The 19,915-nt window shown below is 39.7% G+C and overlaps 1 protein-coding gene across 1 annotated transcript; it reads right to left on the reverse strand.

Annotated features, from left to right (window-relative positions):
- Positions 1–13,058: 13,058 nt before the first annotated feature.
- LOC111244739 (uncharacterized) lies at positions 13,059–15,339 on the reverse strand. Its single transcript, XM_022792109.2, has 3 exons — positions 15,094–15,339; positions 14,638–14,832; positions 13,059–13,427 (listed from the first exon to the last, which is right to left on the reverse strand). The coding sequence occupies exons 1-3, from the start codon at positions 15,112–15,114 to the stop codon at positions 13,278–13,280; spliced, it is 366 nt and encodes a 121-aa protein (XP_022647844.2). The 5' UTR covers positions 15,115–15,339; the 3' UTR covers positions 13,059–13,277.
- Positions 15,340–19,915: the final 4,576 nt, after the last annotated feature.

Below are 19,915 nucleotides of genomic sequence, written 5' to 3' on the forward strand. Positions count from 1 at the left end.
CGACGCAGCACACTGTGGAAGAAAAGAGTAGGTTAATGATTATTCTTCGACGCATCCTTAAACGGGCTAGAGCTTCAAGAGTCGCTTTGATCCTCAGCAGACAGATCGAGAGGAAAGCTTGATTGAGTTTATCGCTCACGGATACCTGACAGTGAATTTTGCCACGAGTCATCGCGTTCCAGGGACAGCTGGAAGTATTTGTACCTTCGACGTCTGGTCACTACGTGTACTTTCGCAAGTTTGTTATTTGGCAGTTTGAGTTACTTATTTTTTAACATTTTTTAGCGCGCTAGTATCTGCTAGACCCAGAAAATTAACCACCCGGATATGGGTTAGTGAGTTGGGCGGCGTAAGGGTGTACGAACCGTGTAGAACGATTGTGTTTAATTTTACTAGTTACTAATAATTTTTTTTTCACTGCAATTTAAATTCACTCTATTATGGGTATGTTAATGGGCTTCGTAATCTAATACATTCAGAGTGCACTGTACCCGACACGCAACCATAACACGTCAGGCTGGCAGCTAAAGATTTCAATCTAATATATCTGGATAGCGGCTGGAGACAATAATGCACAGATAATGAAAACAACTAATTTACTGACTGTAGTCCTATCCTTAGACAGAGATCGAGCGTTTTTAGACATATAAATAGATCCCTGGCCTAGATTCCGAATCTCAAGCGACCGGATATTCAATACTGAATAACAATGGAGTCTAATGTTGATTAAGACTAAACCAGATAGGAACAAGGCGAGATGCTACCTACTTGAACGATTCATGTTCGACGCTGAGAGAATGTCTTTGTAAGAATGCAATGGTTAGAAATGAAGACTAGCTGACTATGACGGCGTACGACTAACCCTGCGTAACACTTTTTTTTGCTGAATTCTGTAACAAACAATGCAACATAAATCATTATATAGCAGCGTTACAAAAGTGCTTGCGGAACCGCTTGGACGATTCATATTACCTCAATTAAGTGATGACGAAAATGTGTCAATTAAATTAGCTATTTAGTTGTAGAAAAAGCTAAATTGTTTCCTAAATTCCCTAATTCATCTTAGCCAAATCGTTTTACTTAAAATTTAGATAGAAACGTATCTATAGAAGCGAAGTGATCCAGACCGAAACTTCTCAACTCAAGGTCATTTCTAAATAAAGACCTGCTTTGGCATTGGTAACAGAGATTTGGACAGGCTTAAATATTACTTTGGTAACGTTTTTATACAAACCTTTCTCTTTCGTAGTATATAAATTTCGTGGTAATAGTTCGTTTAAGTTGGAAATGAAACTTCATATGTGGCGCACTGATGCCACGCAGAGGCGTATGCCGCTTTAAAAATGTCTGCTAAATGAAAAATAAGTTTTCTCAAGTATTTCTTTAAGTTTCTTTTGGAGACGTTTGCCTAGCTTATGATTATTCTTTGGTTGCTTCTTACTCAAACTGGATGTATCCTCCTGACAAATGTTACGCCGTTTTATGATGCGGAACAAACGAAGCTTTTTTCGACACGAGGGGCAACAGTCTAATTTTAGCATATTGAATACAGCAAACAAAGACTGAATGATTATAGATCCTATTTCGGATACCTAATGACTAAAATCTATATTGTGCACCATAAGTATTGTGACAGGAAACACGAGGACTCTGGTAGCATCCTTATGGTAAAGTAGTAACAGCAGAATCAGAGATAACTAAACATCTTTGGTAAAGGTGTTTAGTCATCTGTAATTTATATATGTATATATATATATATATATAATATGTTAATACGACTGGAATCAAAATCGCTGATTGTTCGCATCGAAACGTAAACAAGTAATATTTATAGGAAAATCCTAAATAAGGTACGTTCTTTTCCTTTCGGCTACTTCACCGAACGGCATAACAACAATTACCACCGTCATAGCAAGGCAAGCATAATATCCACAAGATTCGTGATCGGACATTCCCTGCGTTTTGCATTCATTAGAACCTGTTCTTCGGCGGCGTTCCGTTGGAACTGCGTGATGGCAAACGATCTCATCGTTTTGCCTTGCTATGTTACACGAGGAAAAGTGATACCCCGGCTGCTCGCGGAGTATCGTCGGGATACTGTGTGCCCTCGGTGGGTGCTTTAGGAAGTGTAGGTTAGGTAAAATGTCACCTTTGACGACAGGACACGTTTCATATGGTTACCGCTTGCGCCTGCAAATAAACAACGCAGTGAAATGCACCTAAAAAACTAAGTGTTTCGAGCGCTACCGCCGTCAGAGGGATCCGTGTATAATTGTACTGACGTCAGTTACTGATATGGATACTTACAGACCTAGTACAAGATGAAGCGATAGTTTGCATATGTAAATAACTACAATTAAAACGTAGCCGACTCAAGCGGCCATAAAATATCGACAGTCCGATCAGTCAGCAATAGGGTCAACTACTATAAATACTGCCATGCATAAAATACATGTGATGCTTCGGTATCCGTAGCACAGCTGCGATCTTTGTTAGAGCCTGGCCTTCCTTTAACTGTTGTTGCTTCCAGATTTGGCCTATTAATACAGCAGCCAAAGTCAATCGTTCTATGTATAGGTTTTCTTCGTCTCATGTCGAACAATTTGTGTCTTGAGTTCAGCCTCTGTCGTAGCGATGGGCAAGCAGTGTTGCACTGATCAGTTTCGTTATACCTTTGACAGCAGCTCAAATCGGTAGTGCGACGGTAGTAACGAAGATTGGCCAATAACGACGCCTCTTAACAAAGGAATACCGACGGAACGAAAGCCCCATAAACAAATAAACGAAACACTCTAGAGAAAGTGACAAATGCGGTATGTAGGGTGTCGACCAAAGACACCGGGACAGCGATGCAATCACATAAGGCAGAGGTTGCGGTCCACGTACCCAGATACGCTATCTAGCGTTTTTCTTTCGTAGGGGCTAAGACCTGTTAGCCCCAATAGTTCAAAATAACACTTCTTGTAGCTCGTAATCGAAATAGTCCGGCCTTAACCAAATAATATTATTATTCGAATAATTTGGCGCGTACAATGCTTTGTTTATCACGTATCACATGGCATCAGTCCCGAAGATTTCAAGCAAATCTTGCTGGTATCATACACTACGTATATTTCTTAGAGCAAGACACGTGTTGCAAAACTTCGTCGAAGTATATATGTATCTCCCGTTCTCAGATAAGTATTTGCCTGCGGCTATACATTCTTATTTTAAATGACACACTCAGTCAGCGGCTATAACTAATACATATACGGAGACATACGTTCATCTGAAATCTGGTTCCACACATCTATGTGGAAAAAATGGATCTCTTTCATCTACGTACATTGATACACGACTTCGAAACTTACGAACAGTTCGAAGGACACGTGACTCTCCAAACCATGTGCTACATCCTAAATCATGAGCCTACTGAGATAAAATTGCCTTTCGTCCTTAATTTATTCTGTCCGTATTAGATAAAGCACCCCTAGGATTTCGTTAATCTTTAAGCCTTATGAGAAAATTACTTTTCTTTTGGATAACAATTGTTTACTGCGAGGTGGCAATTATAGAGAGCTAAATCTGCTCAACAGACTATAATTTTCACCAAGCGGACATCAATACAACCAGCGGGAACTTGCAGCATCCACTCTGAAATGAAATCGCGTGTTTGAAAGTAAATTTTACATAGTAATTTTTCTTCATAGCTATATTTTTTACCGTTTTCAGTCGTTATTTGCAAACTCAATGATACAAGGCGGGCCGAAAGCCTTGACAGCTCGGCAAATGTTTTGATAGTTGGAGCCTTCATTTCACATTTGTCGAAGTAGCAGAAACTTACATACGACTTATTGCACTAACAAGCTGAAAATTGGAACACGGAGTGCGAAACGCCGTCTGCAGTGATGGGTTAATGCCCTGCACTTGAAATAAGAAAAAAAAAATATTTCGTTCAGTCAAAGCTCATGGCTTCACAAACGGCACTGTACTATTTTTGTGTGAGCGTACGAACACGATCTTCGTTCTTACCGTTTACATGGCGGATACATGAGAAAGGTAAGCGGCGATGGTTCGAAGTACCATCCGTTGAGCCACATTGACACGTCTGCTGCTAAGCCTTCTGAGCTTTAAAATCGTAAATACTATAGCTTCTGTGTTTACATTTCGCGCCTCTTAGATAGTAAGCGTAGCATCATGCAAACTGCAAAAATGGTACCAAGATGCCCCTGATACAAATGTGTCGCGTAGTTCAATCAGCAATAATTTTCGTATTTGCTACTACTTTAACAAATGCGAAATAAGGATTTTCTAACTGTCGAGAAGCTTTTCTTCAAACAGTCAAGAGGTTTTTGGCCCACCCTGTACTGGTTAAGCTAGAACGACTCGCATTAGATTACTAATAAGCTAGAACCAGAACTAAGTTACACAAAATATCTTTTAGACGTTAAATCAAAAAGGGTGAGTATCGAATGAAGCACTCTGTATAAGCTGGCGGAAAATCAGTCTTTCCATGACATTTGATAGGCATAATTTAATGCGTTCATTTTATTTCAGTTACTTCCAGTTATTCATTTACCTATAGCTTCACATAAAAGATGCTGTTAAATGTTTTCTATGCCATTTTGCAACATGAGTACTTCGAAATTGGATTTAGCTATCATATGCCAAAAAACATTTACAAAGAAAATTATTTCGAAAAAAAAGCCAATAAGATCAGGTGGACCATATAACGCTAAAATGCTCCTTTCAGTCATTACAAGATACCATAAATGCTATATACTTTTTCTATAAAGTTCTTCTATGAAATTATAATTTCGAAGGAGATAAAAGAACGTGTCTCCGTCGAGAACTTCGTACATGCCAGATACCCAAGAGATATTTCGTCTCTACCCGATACGCAGCACAAAACCATAGCTTCCGTGAGAAAATAAAGCTGTGAAAGCGGATCTAGCGCGCTTTTTTAATTTTTGAACTGAAGCAGACGAAATTTGGCGGGTAAATACTCCAATCTTCAAAAATCGAGCAAGAACCAATTTAGTTTATTTCAGGGAGCTTAGTTTCAATATCAATGTTTAGTGATTAAGTTTTTGTTCCTCGAAAACCACAACGCTACGGAAATTGACCGAAGATTGGTAAAGACATTAAGAGAGGATGTTATAAGCGGAAGGACGGTTGTACCCGATGCAAACGTCTCAAAATCGAAGACTGAAATGCTGAAGGCCAGCGAGGAGAAGACCAAATGTACGGAACCGAAAAACAAGGACGCATTGCCGCAACAGAAGAAGCTTTTTACGAAAGCACAGCTCAAAACTTGGATGCCGAAACCAGCGTTTCAAATGCAAAGTGTTATAGAATTATAACCCAAACTCTAAAAATGGAGAAACTGAGTAAAAATAGGTCCCTGTAAATTGACTCTCGGCAAGAAGTGCATGTGGTGTATTCTACATGTAATTTATGGAACTTAATTACTAAACGGCTAAGCGGTTACCATAATTGAGGTATGATTTAATCTCCATTGCCAGCCAGAGAGGGAGCACCCGAGAGAACGGCGTCGTCTTACGAGGTCAAATTCAGTCGCAGTGTTTAATAGGTTCGGACGTAGTACACGCAACGGGCATCAGGGACATTTGCTTTTATGATAGTCGGCGAGAATGAACACAGCCTACTATTTCGAGTTCTTCAAGAGACTTATCGATCGCCGGCACGGCGATCGTCCCACGTCATGGTCGGACGTCTTGTTATCTGGTATCAACGCCAGGCCTCATCGCCATGCATCAATTACTTCCTGGACTGAGCAAAAGGGTATCCAACGTTTGCTTTTATTCGCTTTTCCTTCCTGTTGGAATCTATGTGACACTGAAACGTTTGACATCTTGGAAATGTTAACGGGTGGTCAAGCATATCCCAGTATCAACTTACTTCGAGGAGCCGTAGGAATTATATGAGTGATCGCGACGTTGCTAGCGCGCTGGGACAAGTTGAAAAGAAATAGGAAAGTACCTCTAATGCGTATTGAAAGCTCGACTAGTTCAACAGCTGTTGAATTTCAGAGTCTACCAGATTCGATTGTAATATATGTGTATAATTTTGACTAAATATTTCCACCTTTTTTTTAAATGCCCAAACATGAAACATTCTGAAATACAACTCTCAATTCATCCAAAAATTTCCTTATCTTATCCCCTTCACTGTTTTTTCAGCATACAATGTTTAGTGTAATCTCCTGTATGTTTCACTCTCTAGAATTACGCGAAGCCAATGTCGTTCATTAATATTGTTTTGAAGATCAATGAAGATTTCCAGTCGTTGTTGTGTCTCCAGATAGGATAATCTTTGGAAAACCGGCTAGAATTTTTCTCTCTCTCTAAGGCAAAGGCTGTTCTTGTCGGTAGCTATGGAAGCTCTTAAGGACTTACAGCCATCATCCTTCAAGCCTATTACAAGCAAAAAAGCACAAAAGTTTAGTATCACAATGATTGTTTTGATATTCGAATAATGGAGTTACCCGGACTCATTCTTGTTACTTCGCTCTCTTCAAATAGTTCTCGTATGCATTGAATATAGTTCACAGACAACATTTAACAACGGTGCGTCATGATAGCTCGCTTCAACGGGAAAAATTGAAAAATAGATCAGATGATAAAATATACACTTATTTATTTTGTTAGCCCTTTACCTCTAGATCTCAAAGGAAATGTGGATTAACTTTTTCTATTTCTATTCATGTGATTATATGAGCAACTATACGTACATGTCCTACCGATCGATACCGCCATATATAAGAGGAATTTTTCGAGTCAGCTCAAAAATGATGAGATTTATGGGCATAGACACGTCGGTTACTGGGTACGGTATTGACCCTTTATAACATACGTCGCTGACAACGAGACAAATGACGATAATTTTATATCTCATTCTTCTTTTCTTGCGCATCAGTTCTAATCGCTGGTCGAGTTCCTCTAAACGTATCTATGGAGATGGCGCCCGGATAATTTCTTTACTACACGTATCATGATGGGAATGGCTTGATGCTTCATCGCCCACTTCCTACTCTATCTGCACGTGTGTGTCGCTTTACGATACACCAAAAGGAAGTCGGCAACTCTGATTCAATGCAAGCACGCACAGGCGCTGAGCCACGCACACATGCGCATGGCTCGGTCTGTTTGAGTCAACCTCACGATTCGTTCGTTTCGTTGCGATAACCACTACCGGTATTCTGCAGTAATGTCTACATAGCCGCAGCAGTGACCGTGTAAGTATCGCTGGCTAAATGTTTGCTGTTGTTCTTGAGGGGAACGAGTCGGACGGGAAAAGGTCTTACCTTGTCGACTGACCTCCCTCGACATAATAGCCCCAAGAAAGTTACTGAACGCGTCGCTGGTCACTTTGGCGGCATTTAAACTACTCGATGTCTCAGTGACCATCATCACAAGAACGCCTATGCATTTGATGGTACATAGACCAATAGCCATCTAATCGCGATTACGCGACGCCAATGCTAATCTCTCGCTTCCAAGGCCAGTACGCACAATTATTATTGTATCGTATATAATAAAATTATTTATTAAAGAAATAGAACAGTAGTCATTACATTTATATGAAACGAACGACATAGATTTGTATAGCAGCACTCTTTTGTGAAATTATACCTCGGAGAGAACCAAAAATGTGAAAGATACGTTAACGCGACTAGTTCGATGAAACAGGCCGAGTTGTTCACCAGGCTTTAGAAGTTTTTCAGAAAGACAGCAGCCTATAAAAACACACAATTGATAATATCCTGCACTGCACATGGCTGTCAGTCTTGCTGCTTGTAGGCTTAGTTTCCTGCCTATGGAAACCCCAGTATTTTAAAGGAGCTAGACAAATGTCTCTGTAGGCAACCCAACAGAGTACGTTTTAGATAGGAACACCCAATAGCAGGTAATTACGGCGCGACGACTTCATATCAGATATCAGCAAAAGTCGACGATCTTAATATTTCGATCTACTTTAAATCTAGTGCGACTTATCGATGCCGGCCTATGAAAACGAGCCGATATAAAAAAATTCTAAATATGTAAATCTAACGGGAAACGAGGCACGCTTTGTCGGCGATAATTTCGCTTCACGATAGTGCGGTGGCAATGTGTCTGTTTGCTAATTTGCAGCGAATCTTTGGGGTCGCAATAGAAAGGTTAATTTCGTATTGAAGATAGTCTGTTGTCCTATGCCATGCCAAAACAGTTCAGTAGGTAAACCTCAAAACATCTGCTTAGGGACCTAACACATATAGTACAGGCAGCGTTTTCAAAGTGCCTCATATGAGCAGAATGCCAGTCACCATAATTACCGCTATATTTTTACCGACATTAACATGGATATTGTCAAAAGATACTGGCATGCAACGACCTAAGTTGTTTCTGCCCTCCTGCTGATTTTCATCTCACAGTAACATTGTCTTTAGCTTTGGCACAAATCGCTCACAAATAAACATTTGCTTTTGTGAAGATCAGATTTGTCTGGCTCGACTGTCCCATATTGAAGATCCGATAATTCCAAAATTTTAATCCTGCCTAAACGAAATTATTTCAAAATCACAAAACAAGTTGGTATGCTGATTCAAAGGAGCGAAATCCTAATATGCCAACATCAAATAAACAAATGTTTATGAAGACTTTCGTCTAATTGATATTGGCTATACGTCATAGCAATCCCAGGGCGCACTCCACGACGCTCTATTTTTGGGTGAGAAATGACCTATTCACGTAATCGCTAAATAAGAACTTGAAAGCATTTTCGTCTCTCTGTGCTCTGCCACAACGATCCCTTTGGAAACTACCAGAGTGTTGCAACAATCGATTAACACAACCTATTGTTTTCTTTTTTTTCTGGCTTTTAACCTGGATTATGATAGCATAACATGAGTGATTTAAAGACGAAAGCGTGTTCGTGGACATTTGGTAGGAGCCGCTTGGTATACGCATCGATATAGTTCAGCCTAAAATTGCTAGCCATCACTGCTCGTTCAATGTATGTAGCATACGACTGTCTCCGGAATTGCTAGACTGACAAAGTTAGTACAAGCTAAAACAAAGATGTCCAACATTCAAGATACTGCTGTGTAGATGTATAAGCATATATCTGACTAGCTATGAAGTTTTTCCTGCTACAGTAGCCCGACTTATATCGAGAAGAGGTAGCTTTAGCTCTCATTGGGTTCGTAATACCCTTGTATTTCGTAAGTAAAATGATAGAGTCGGTTTGCCTGTTCGTTCGACCTTAGCGGTAGGCTGGGAGAATCAGGAAAGCTGAACGAAGGTCCTGAATGAACGTCGGAGTGGTTGTCAGTAAATGTATTAGACTGCCGCAATTGCGTAAAAACTTCGTTTTGAGAGTGCCAGCATTACAGTATACAAGTTCGGTAGATATCGGGCGCTTAGCTTATCTTTGAAAATCTTGAATAACTATTATTTCGCCTGATTATTTACCGGGAACTGGGATAGCTTTAGCCTCCTTCGTTTTCCTTTAATGTCATCATTGACTAATCTCCTCGGTTAGCGTCAAGCCACGGTACATAAACGAGACGGAAGCTCGAAAGAGCTCATTACAATCGGAATCTACTTTTGCTGTACATGATGAGGTTGGCCATGTACAAGATTATGTACACCAGAAGGTGTCATTGTCGGTAGAAGATCGTTGACGATGAAGGAAAATCAGAGCAACGGATTAAGTTTGCCAGCTCATGCCGACTCATGGCGTTTCTCTTTATGACACCATTATGCAGGGTAATTCTAGCGTTGGGGCGGATGTTTTTCAATGGACCTACCTATTTCCAAACGCACTCAACGTTGTCCCAACTTTTCAAAAGGATGAGTCTCGGGTGCGGGTCGAAGTCTGCTTTGAACTTTACGACGGGGTCAATTAGGACGACTCTGTTTTGTCCAATAAAACGTTACACGCAGCCATTGTTGATCTGTCTACCAGAACGAAATCGATGCTGTTCATTCAGTAACGCTTAATAGTAGACTAGAAAAGGAGACAACCGCTATACAAATGTATTGGACAGAAATTCGTAGACAACTCTTTTAAACGATTTTTATTCGCCACTATAATTGTCTCGTTGTTCTGGTATTATCTATGTTTCAATCACGTCAAGCGGTGAACGTTTCGAAGCGGGACAGAATGCGTGCGCAATTGCCACTTCTGTGTTTGTCAAATACTCTGTCCGGAATGCTAGCTTTCTTATTACGGCGAACGTTGATAATCTCGAAATTCCTTGCAGTTTTGCCATTTTCCACGTTTTCTTATTGCTTCGCTTAAACAAAATTTCTCGGAAATAGCTCCCTAGAACCCCCGCGGGAAGTGGGTACCTTAGCTTGATTGGTCTGGCGTGTCTACACTATGTATGGTGGGTGTAAGAGTTTTGATTTAGTATCATTTTAGTAGGTCGGTCAGATGTCCACAACGCTTTAATGATTACTACATTCTACGGTGAATGTAAATAACTTGCATTGTTCTCTAATTATTCTACTTTCGATTTCATCGAGCACTGAGCCACGATCTTGCAGAAAAATTGATTTTTATTCGACAATACTATACAAATCGTATACCTGATAGTAGCTTGAGATGATTTACCACATAAAATTTCGCAAATGTCGTTTGAAAAACGGTTCCTTCAAAATTACGCATAAATAGGAAGCAGATGCATCCAAGCCCCCTTCACATTCTAAAATAACTACAGAGAAATAAATATTCGTCCTGGGTTCTAGAAGCAGGTCCACTTCACAGAGGCATTTTTTGAACTTTTCATTAATAAACCAGTAATAAAACGCTGATCTAAGCGGATCAACGTTAAGTTCGACGATCGATCATATTGTCTGATATTCACTACTGTGATGTATATTAATATTTGTGACGAATTATTTTTTCGCTTAAATAAATATATAAATTGGGTGCTTCTATCTTTAGTTTTGCATTCTACTTAAACTATCGACTAAAACATTTAAATCTGAAAACAAAAAATGTTATTGAAATCAAGCTATCCTCACTATTTATCTTAGGCGTATTTTTGCAAAATGCTGAAATATTTCCGTATAAATACGGTATGGGCCAACTACAACTAACAAACAAGTTGTCCTAGATTGGTTAGTAAATCGTTTCCTGAATTAAAATGAATTACTTCCGACCAGGCATATTGTCCATAAGACTGTGCCACTTCAATACTGCGTACAAGTTCAGCACGAAAATTTGCCGTCTTGTAAGACCGACCCCACAAGTTTTTCGATAGGACGAAGTATTCCATGTTAGAGTCCTCGATTACCATTCTGGCGAGGAAAAAGGGCCAGGACGCCTACAAGGATATTCGGATTTTTGAACAAGAAGCGTCCGTAATTATGCCGAATCTAAATATAGACTATGATTTGAAAAGCTGGCTAAGCTTCCAAATCGTAACGTTTGGTTAATCGCAGCATACCGCTAGAGCCCTAAACTTTATAACCGGTGATAATAGTATATACAGTCGTTAACTAAAAAAATGAGTCTTCATCATGAGAAGTTACCCATAGATTTCGTTAATTGATGGTTATGATTTTGTAAGGCCATGGAGTAATATTCTGATATTTTTTGGAAGGGTGGATAGGACTAGCATGTTACGGGTAACTTACGGAAACCACAGGTAATATCGTATATAAGCCAGACTTTATTGTTCTACATTACAGACAGATTATTCTACATATTACATTATTCATTAAGCAGTAGTAAATGTTTTTACGATACAAACACTAACCACAGGAGCGGTCGCTAACTTGCCCAGGGTCCAGGCATATTCGCGACTACTGAATGTTTTGAGCGTGTAATGTAAACGACCCAGAATGTATTATCGAAAAAGTATCTGCACATTGTGCAAATTGTTTTGTGACCGTAAATACCCAGAAACTTTACGTTTTCCAGCAGAACGATCTGCCGGTTCATACCAGTAAATTAATGCAGGACTCGTTGTTGCAGAACATGGACCCGTTGTGAAGTGTGCACATACAGCCGCCCTATAGGCCAAGATCCTCTGGAGCTTGGTCTATAGGGCGGCTGTATGGAGCTTTACCGAAGGAGTTTCGACATTACAACGTCGACGCTAAGCCGTTCGCACATTTGCAATAGGATTTAAAATGAGCCAGGCAACGCTTCAAATCCTGAACTGAAGCTGCAATTATGCTGAGGGATTATAATACTAAACTGTCAAAAATTATTTTTAGTGTGTTCCTACTTTAACTAAAGTACGGTACCAAGTCACCGATTCTCCATATTGACATGTGCAGCTACAACGACCCGCGACTGATTTAAGCAATGACCAATCCGATTTTGATTTTGTGTTACCATTGGATCACGTTAATGACAACAATAACTTGTTAATAAAATAAAAAAAAATTTAAGTCAATAATAGTCCAGTAGGTTGGAGGGTTACCTGTGAAAATTCATTCTAAACAAATGTATTAACGGAAACCTTTTTCGAACTATCGCTGGAACTTTAACGTGATTGCTATACGTGGATTGATGTCCATTTACAAATCTTTGCGATTAGTTTTCTATGCTCACTAAAATTCATAGCACTGCTGCATGTTTGACGATCTTTTTTACTATTTATTTTTTATTTACTTTAAGCAATGTAGATTTTTTAATCGTTCATTTTTTTTGCCAATATTCACATGCCAAAGGCTATACTTATTGTGATTTCTGCTATATGCGCAAAAAATTCCTAATGACCAACTCAATGTCGTTAAAAATTGAAAGAATCTTTTTAAAAAAATGGCCCATTGAACTACAATTAATTAAAATATAGCTATCTTATTAAAAGAACGCCGCCGTTGAAAACATTTAAATTCCATTGGAAAATATTTGAGATTAAGGACATATAGAGCCCGTACTTTTTCGTACGCAATGTTTGCTTGAAGGTAAGGTTCGACGATATCGACTGATTGTTTCATTAACAGTTGCAATAACGTATGGAATGTTTTTCCCTCAGATTGTTGTCTCTTGGTAGCTAGTAGCATGTATTGCTTTTTCACGCTAGAAAAACGAAATATAATAAAATTGCCGGTGGGTGTGTAAGTTCCATAAAGGTTTACAAAAAAAAAAAACTAATCTATAGCAAAGGGTGGGCCCGTATGCACACATTTAATGTTCGACACATCCTTTACCGCTGATTATTTTCTAGCTAAAAAAATTCAGTTATTTTACCATAGTTCTACAGTGATCTTCATTCAACAACTAGAATTTCCCGGTAGGCAACACTAGTTCTTGTGCATGACTAAAGTAGATTAGAGATGTCGAGCAGCCTGCCGAGCCGACTCGATCTGGACGAGACACTTTTGCATTGTGGTTTGTAAGAGATCGGCTGGTTGGTGGTAGCTTGAGAACCAGAGCAACGCGACCCCACATATACAGGCTATGAGTCGAATGACCTCGATCTAAATGACAACAATCAAAAATATACGTATGGATCATCATTCAAATATAGCATAATGAAGGCATATCAAGAAAAACGGCATACTGTGCTGTTACGCACAAAATTTTTATCCCTACAAATCTAATTCAGCCATCGTCTACTTAACCTCTTCATTGATTTTTCTTTGTTTGTGTTGCCTTCCTTGGATAGAACAGAAGTTCTAAAGACGTCATTAGAAGCCCGTTTATGCCCCTTTTTTTTCTTATGCTAAAGTTTTAGAGCTTCTGTAGTTCTGTGCTACCGACCTAGTCTTAGCCTATCGAATTGTAAGCTCTCACAAGCTTAGATATTTACTGTCGCCGCACTGTTTAGCTTAGCCGTATAATCATCGGGTAATTTCAATCTGACCGGAATAACTTCTGTGCGCATTGCTTTCTCCATCGCGTACATACTTTAATTACCCTCAATAAACTATTAACTTATTAGCTGAGTTAAATCATTTAACAATGAAACAACCTTTACACAAAGACTTTTCCTAATATATATATATATATACACAACCATACTGCATACTACTAATGAGGGTAACGTTCATGGAGTTCTATCACGATGACCCAATGCAACTGACAAACAGCGAAGCAGGTATAATAGCATTCGTTGCTCCAACCTTACATCTGTCAGAGTGTATCGGGATCGGGGGGTAAAATCTACAAGTCGATAGAGGCTGTTCATGTTGGTAGCTCTTTCTTATTCTGTTTTGCTTTTATTTAATTAAATCCGCTCAAGTGTTTTCTAGAATATGAGTAAAAAGCTATTTATGCTCTTAGGATAGAAGATATATAGACAGCTCCGCCTATACCTTGCGGAGCTGTCTATATACCTTCTTCTTTCGCTGAGTTTCCCTTTCGAATTGAGTCGTAGACGCATTGTGGATGCTCTGGGTTTTTATTTTAACATCTTACTTTATTTTTAGGTTCATATACTTTCACTGAACTCTTGCACGTTCAAAACTATTGAGTATAACGCAATGTTTGATGTTGTCGAAGTTTTCTCGGAATCATTGGAAATCATGTCTGGTGTCGATGATCCGCGCCCTAGTTACCTTTAGGGTATTGTTAATTAGCATTGGCCAGCTTTAGCGGTTAACTCATCACTTGTACATACACTATGCTTACGGCTGCAGTTAGTACTACTAACGAAGTGAATAGTCAACAGTTAAGCAAATACTGAACCTGGACGTTTTTTGGGATGACATCGTCTACAGGGAACAGGACGAGATTATGTTTAACCATGACCTCAGCCGTCCAGAATAGTCCGAAAAGCAATAAGACAGCAGTTATACGGATACCCCCAGCGTATCGCAAAATCAAAGCAATCGAAACATACGATAGCCAAGACGCTATTGTTGTCATGTGAACGGCTATGTCCTGGAAGGGGTAAATAAAAGAGCCGTTAGCTATAAACGCATTCACAACGGAGATGTATCCTTCATCGACATCGATCGAACCGAGCGTAACCCACCACTCGTGTATTTTTCGGCGGCCAACAGGACTACTGATTAAACGCAGAAGGCTTCATCTCCGAAGGGTGTTCCAGAAGCCAGCACCTCAGATCAAAACAGTTCGCTTACGCCTAAAGAATACTATAGAACTTACCTCATTTGAGTGCATGTCTACCATTTTTAATACCTGCAATTCAAGGACGTCCATTGTAACATGGCGCAACGTATCCTGTTGTTCCTTTAGGGTTTGTTCGTATTTCAAAACTTGTTTCAAATCTTCTTCCACTAGATCATATACAACCTGTTGGGTTACCGTCAGTTTTTCCGTACTGTCTGCCAGGCGAATGACATCCTGTAATAGGCTATTTCTCAACTGAAGTAGTTCGGTCGCATTTTTTAAATTTCCTTTCGTCCATTTTTGTAGGCGTATTAAATTGCACAGACTGAGAGAATGCTCATAAAATATTGCAAGAACTGCGGATCGCTCGCCAGCTACAATCTCCTTGAGGCCTTGGCAACCTGGTGGCGGTCTGTCACAGTGAACGCGCGGTTCGCCAAACAAAGACTCCATGAGATCATTGTACATCTCCAGGGACTCGAGATATGGATCTGCAGGGCTGTTCCAGGCGCACTTACGGAAGCCAGAAGATGACTTGATGCTGCTGACCGAGGCTATATAATGGGCCATAATTCCGGGTATAATGAGGAACGCATACATGATATTAGACTTCGTTTTTCTAGCCAGTTCATACGTTAGCGACACCCATACGTTTTTGCCTGCTAACAGTACCTTATAGATCGATGTTTAGAAAAACAACGACCCTATGTTAGGAGATTGATATATACAGGAAATTGAAATTTGCGATATAAGACAACAATCGTCGCATGATTTTGTTATATTTCGACGTTACGCAAGGTATAATCAGCCGCTGCAAAAAAAAGGAACACTTTAAAATATGAGATAGATAACTAGGATTCACATAACCTCATACAACAAGAACATTATCCAGGTTTCTTAGTTTCAACAAACCTTTGAAAGTCCTTTTCGTAAAGAAGTTGAGGGCAGAGAACGAGTGAGAATTGAAGAACTCTCGAGAGACTTTTGCGTAATAAACAACCGCGGATCGGCCTAATTTTTTGAGCGTGACTGTTGTCAACCCGCAGTCTTAACTATCCGAAATCTATATTAATTATATATAAGCTAGCTGGTCAAATATCGATTTCCTTTACTAGATATATATATAAGCTCACTTGGTGTTGTTTCAAGTAGGGCTCAATGTTTGATGTAGCATTCAGGCATTTACAACAACGACCTTTTCCTTCAATTAGTTCATATTAAGCCAACGTTTATTTCCTATCGAATCTGTCAGGACATGCTGGGCGTATTTGGCTTTTTTAAATAATTCTGTTCGGTGTAGCCACAACGAGTATCGAAAGTGAATTGTTTTTGGAGAAAGACGCCCTTGTACTATTGTAATTATTAATTAATGTATGTAATTAATAATCAGTCAATGCTGAACAGTTATTGTGTTAGCTGTTCAGGGCACGGGGCCTCGGTCTGAAGTTCTGAAGTATAGTGGAAAAGCTGTGTGAAGGTACGGCAGCTGACCAAGTTCCATTAGGAGCTATACGCAGTTCTTCCACGCAGCTTGTTTCTTCGATATGGATGTAGCGTTAAACTCTAAACACTTGACGTCTAATATAAAAAATAGACAAATCGGTATAGATAATCTTTGTACAGAAGCTTAGCACATATGTTTTTGGTTGCGTGGCCTGTGAAATATATTTGTTGTAATGGCCCGCTACGGACAGCTGCTCGAGCTGGAACTCAATATACACATCGATTATATGCTAGTTAATTTTACAAGACAAAATCACACAATTGTTACTGCCATGTACCGATGGCGTCTCTGTGATAAATGACGGCCAGGTACATCGATTCAATGACGTAAAAAAAAGCTTGAAAAGACTTGACCAGAAGGGCTTTCCAGCTTGCGCTGTATTTTGGTGCGCGTTAGCGCCACTTCTCCCACGCAGTAAATGATAGCTTGATTTCGCTTTTCAGCAATTTAACGCCGTTTTTTTGATATCTACTATGAATAAAATGCCCATTATATGAGCCTAACCTATATTTAAGCATTAAGCACTGCTATAATAACCGTTTTGCTGGTTAAAGTTAGCTTAGTTTGAGTGCTAATGCCCCTTTTTGGAGTGATTCTACGCTCGTGCTTTTCGTGTATTGACTGAGCCTTGCGATCACGATCACGATCACGATCACGGACATCGCTGCAAACGTAGAAGGATCGTCCGTCCAAGCTGAGAATAGAATCGTAGACAGCTGGGCGCGCCATCGGTCATTCCACTAATGAACGATTCAGTGGTTTGGTCATTTCAACAAGTTATCGACGTTTTTATTTTAAAGTCAATACAAATCGTCATCACCATAGTGTAGACGGATCAGCGTCGCCGGGCAGTACATCCAGTCGAAATTCAGAATCGACCAGGGCCGCTGGTGGCTTTCCCCAGTTTACGAAGCAAGCCAAAAAGGGCTCTTCTAAATACTGAATGCATTCTTTTGGTCTCCCGAAACCCTAGTCTATCAGCTGACATATGCCTGCGTTTGATCGCTTGTGCGAACAATCAACTCGGAAACGAGTTTCAATGTATAAATTTAGCGCGACGTGAGGGCAGGTCTGTTTTACGGTATGTTCGTACCCTTGAACTTCCCGACTGCTTCAATTAAAATAAAGAAAAAAGAAGTCAACATTTAACTTGAATGGTTGATTCTAGGAGCATGTTTGCGATGGCCGATACCAGCTGTTGATTGGGCTGGTTTCTATCGTTTGAAAAATATTTTATACAGGTCTCCGCTAAAGTTACAAAGCATCCTAAGCGTTCGTGTATACCGCCGTATTGCCATCAAGTGTCTAACATGCGATAGTAAATGATTCAGCGTGATGCACCAAATCGCTTCAAATTATAAATGTGTTACGCTTATTAAAGCTAAAATGAAATCATCTTTTCTTCTGTCACGAGAATTGTACATCCAAAATCTCTAGCTAGAAAGGACCACCTCCTAAATAGAGGAACACTGCCTGCAGGTTAGCTGCGTTGGAATTTAGTTTGTTGGCTTTCGGGTCTTGAAATATTGCCTTTCTTTAGTAATGTTTCATTTATGCGCCCGTCTGAGCAAAGATGAATGAGACAACATCCGCTGCTTATGTCATCTACAATTGTTCTCTTGTTTACGACAAATAGAAGCGATACTAAGAAGTATCGCTTCTTAGTACACATAGACAATTTTATTAATATCGAGCAACTGCGAGAAGCCATGGTAACGGGTTAAAAACACCATGAGGAGACATATTGCGACACTGGTTTGGCGGGAAACAAATTGAAATCGTCGTCAGTTCGGGAGAGCTAGGAGAAGCTCTACGCAAACGCTAATTGTCAACTTTTTTCCAACGCCAAACGTAAAGTTCGAAGTTGATTTAGCGGTCTGTATGTTGCGCGCGATTTCGTCAATCGTTTTATCGTCAAGTGTCAATCATACTACGTTGCTTGCTACGTACCACTGGTACAAATAACTATTATATTTGAATTGCCTACTTGTCAGCTGTCTTTTGAAAAGTTAACTGGCAACGTTGTGAGTTGGGCGAAGGTCCCGCGACTGAGTGATAATGCATTGAAGCTTGCGTCAGATTCAGATTATTACAGAACTGTTTCATCTACTATTACTCGTTTGATAGATGTGCCTTTGTCGAGCTTGATAGAGCTATTTCAGGGATACGTTATAGATTCTCTGAACATGTATTATATAGTCATTAGCTCTGGCTTTCAATAGCAAAAAGTAGGCCACTTTGTTTCGGTGCTATTTCGAAAATTTCTCTTTCGATAAAACGTATTAATGCTTTCCGACAGTGTCAGTGCTATATGTTGTTCTGTCTGTGTATGTTTGTCTTTTCCTTCCGTCCTTTTTCAACTCGTCCCATATCGGACAGGATGCCTGTTGCCGTACAACGTATAGGACCGGTGCCAATGGTAAAACAGATGGGATACTGCGTGGGCGACTACACCGTCAATTTATGTTATACTTTAGCAAGACAACTTTATAATATAAACCTAGTTTATGCTCTGCAGACAACTCGTCTGACCTATCGATCACCATCCCTAGTATTAACACCAAATGCTGGTGCCATTTCTTCTTCACTGTTATATTGTCTATCAACTATAACTACTAAGCCTGAAACCGGTGTTTGCTAGCACGGTCCGATTGTATCTAGCAATTGGATCGTAGCTGAACTGCGAGGTCGGTTCCTTCATCTACAAAAATATTAACAAAATCAATTTTCAACGGACTAACCAGTGACTCGGATCAGTTTGTCAAGTCGGGCACGTTTATGCCTTCCGAATTTTTGCACTTACTACCGATTTCTTCTCTAGCTTAAACGAACATCACGTAGCAATGATAATAAACATGCTTAGTTTTATTATTGGTATTTATTTGCTGATAACATTTTTCGGTGACGAGCAGAATGTACTCATTGTCAAAGAACGAATGCCTAGGACAGGACTGGATGCACGCCTGGATCCAATGTGAAGTATGATTAATGTTTTAGTATTCAAAATATTGCCCTTTTTTCAGGTAGGTAAAAGGCCTGATGCATTATGCAGACCAGACGTTATTGCCGAGGCAATTGCCTAGTACTAAGGGAACCTCACTCATTAAACCCTAAACCGTATGTACATTAGCCTCGGTTGGGAAACTGATTTCAGTATCGCTTCAAATCAAGACCAGGAAATATCGCTATGGAAATGGTTTGGTTAACCCATCAAATATTTATTAGTGGAAACTTGTACAAGTTACAGAGAAAGAAACCTGCTCGTCAGTTTATGCAACGAATGGGACACGTGTGTTTTTATTTGCCGAACTTTGTACCGTAATAGTAAATTCACATCAATCTAGCCGTCAGTACAGATTAGATCTTACTTTCGAATAGGTTTACTAT

Source organism: Varroa destructor, unplaced genomic scaffold (assembly GCF_002443255.2).
Source record: "Varroa destructor unplaced genomic scaffold, Vdes_3.0 BEIS01000002.1, whole genome shotgun sequence".
NCBI classification, from domain to species: Eukaryota; Metazoa; Arthropoda; class Arachnida; order Mesostigmata; family Varroidae; genus Varroa; species Varroa destructor.

What these genes read in the sequence shown, in the direction of transcription:
- LOC111244739 (XM_022792109.2), bottom strand. Translation starts at nt 15,114, where the DNA reads ATGGACGTCCTTGAATTGCAG. An exon ending in TGGACGTCCTTGAATTGCAG is followed by an intron (nt 14,833 to 15,093) that starts GTATTAAAAATG and finishes TACCCCTTCCAG; the next exon opens with GACATAGCCGTTCACATGAC. An exon ending in TCATCCCAAAAAACGTCCAG is followed by an intron (nt 13,428 to 14,637) that starts GTTCAGTATTTG and finishes GTTGTCATTTAG; the next exon opens with ATCGAGGTCATTCGACTCAT.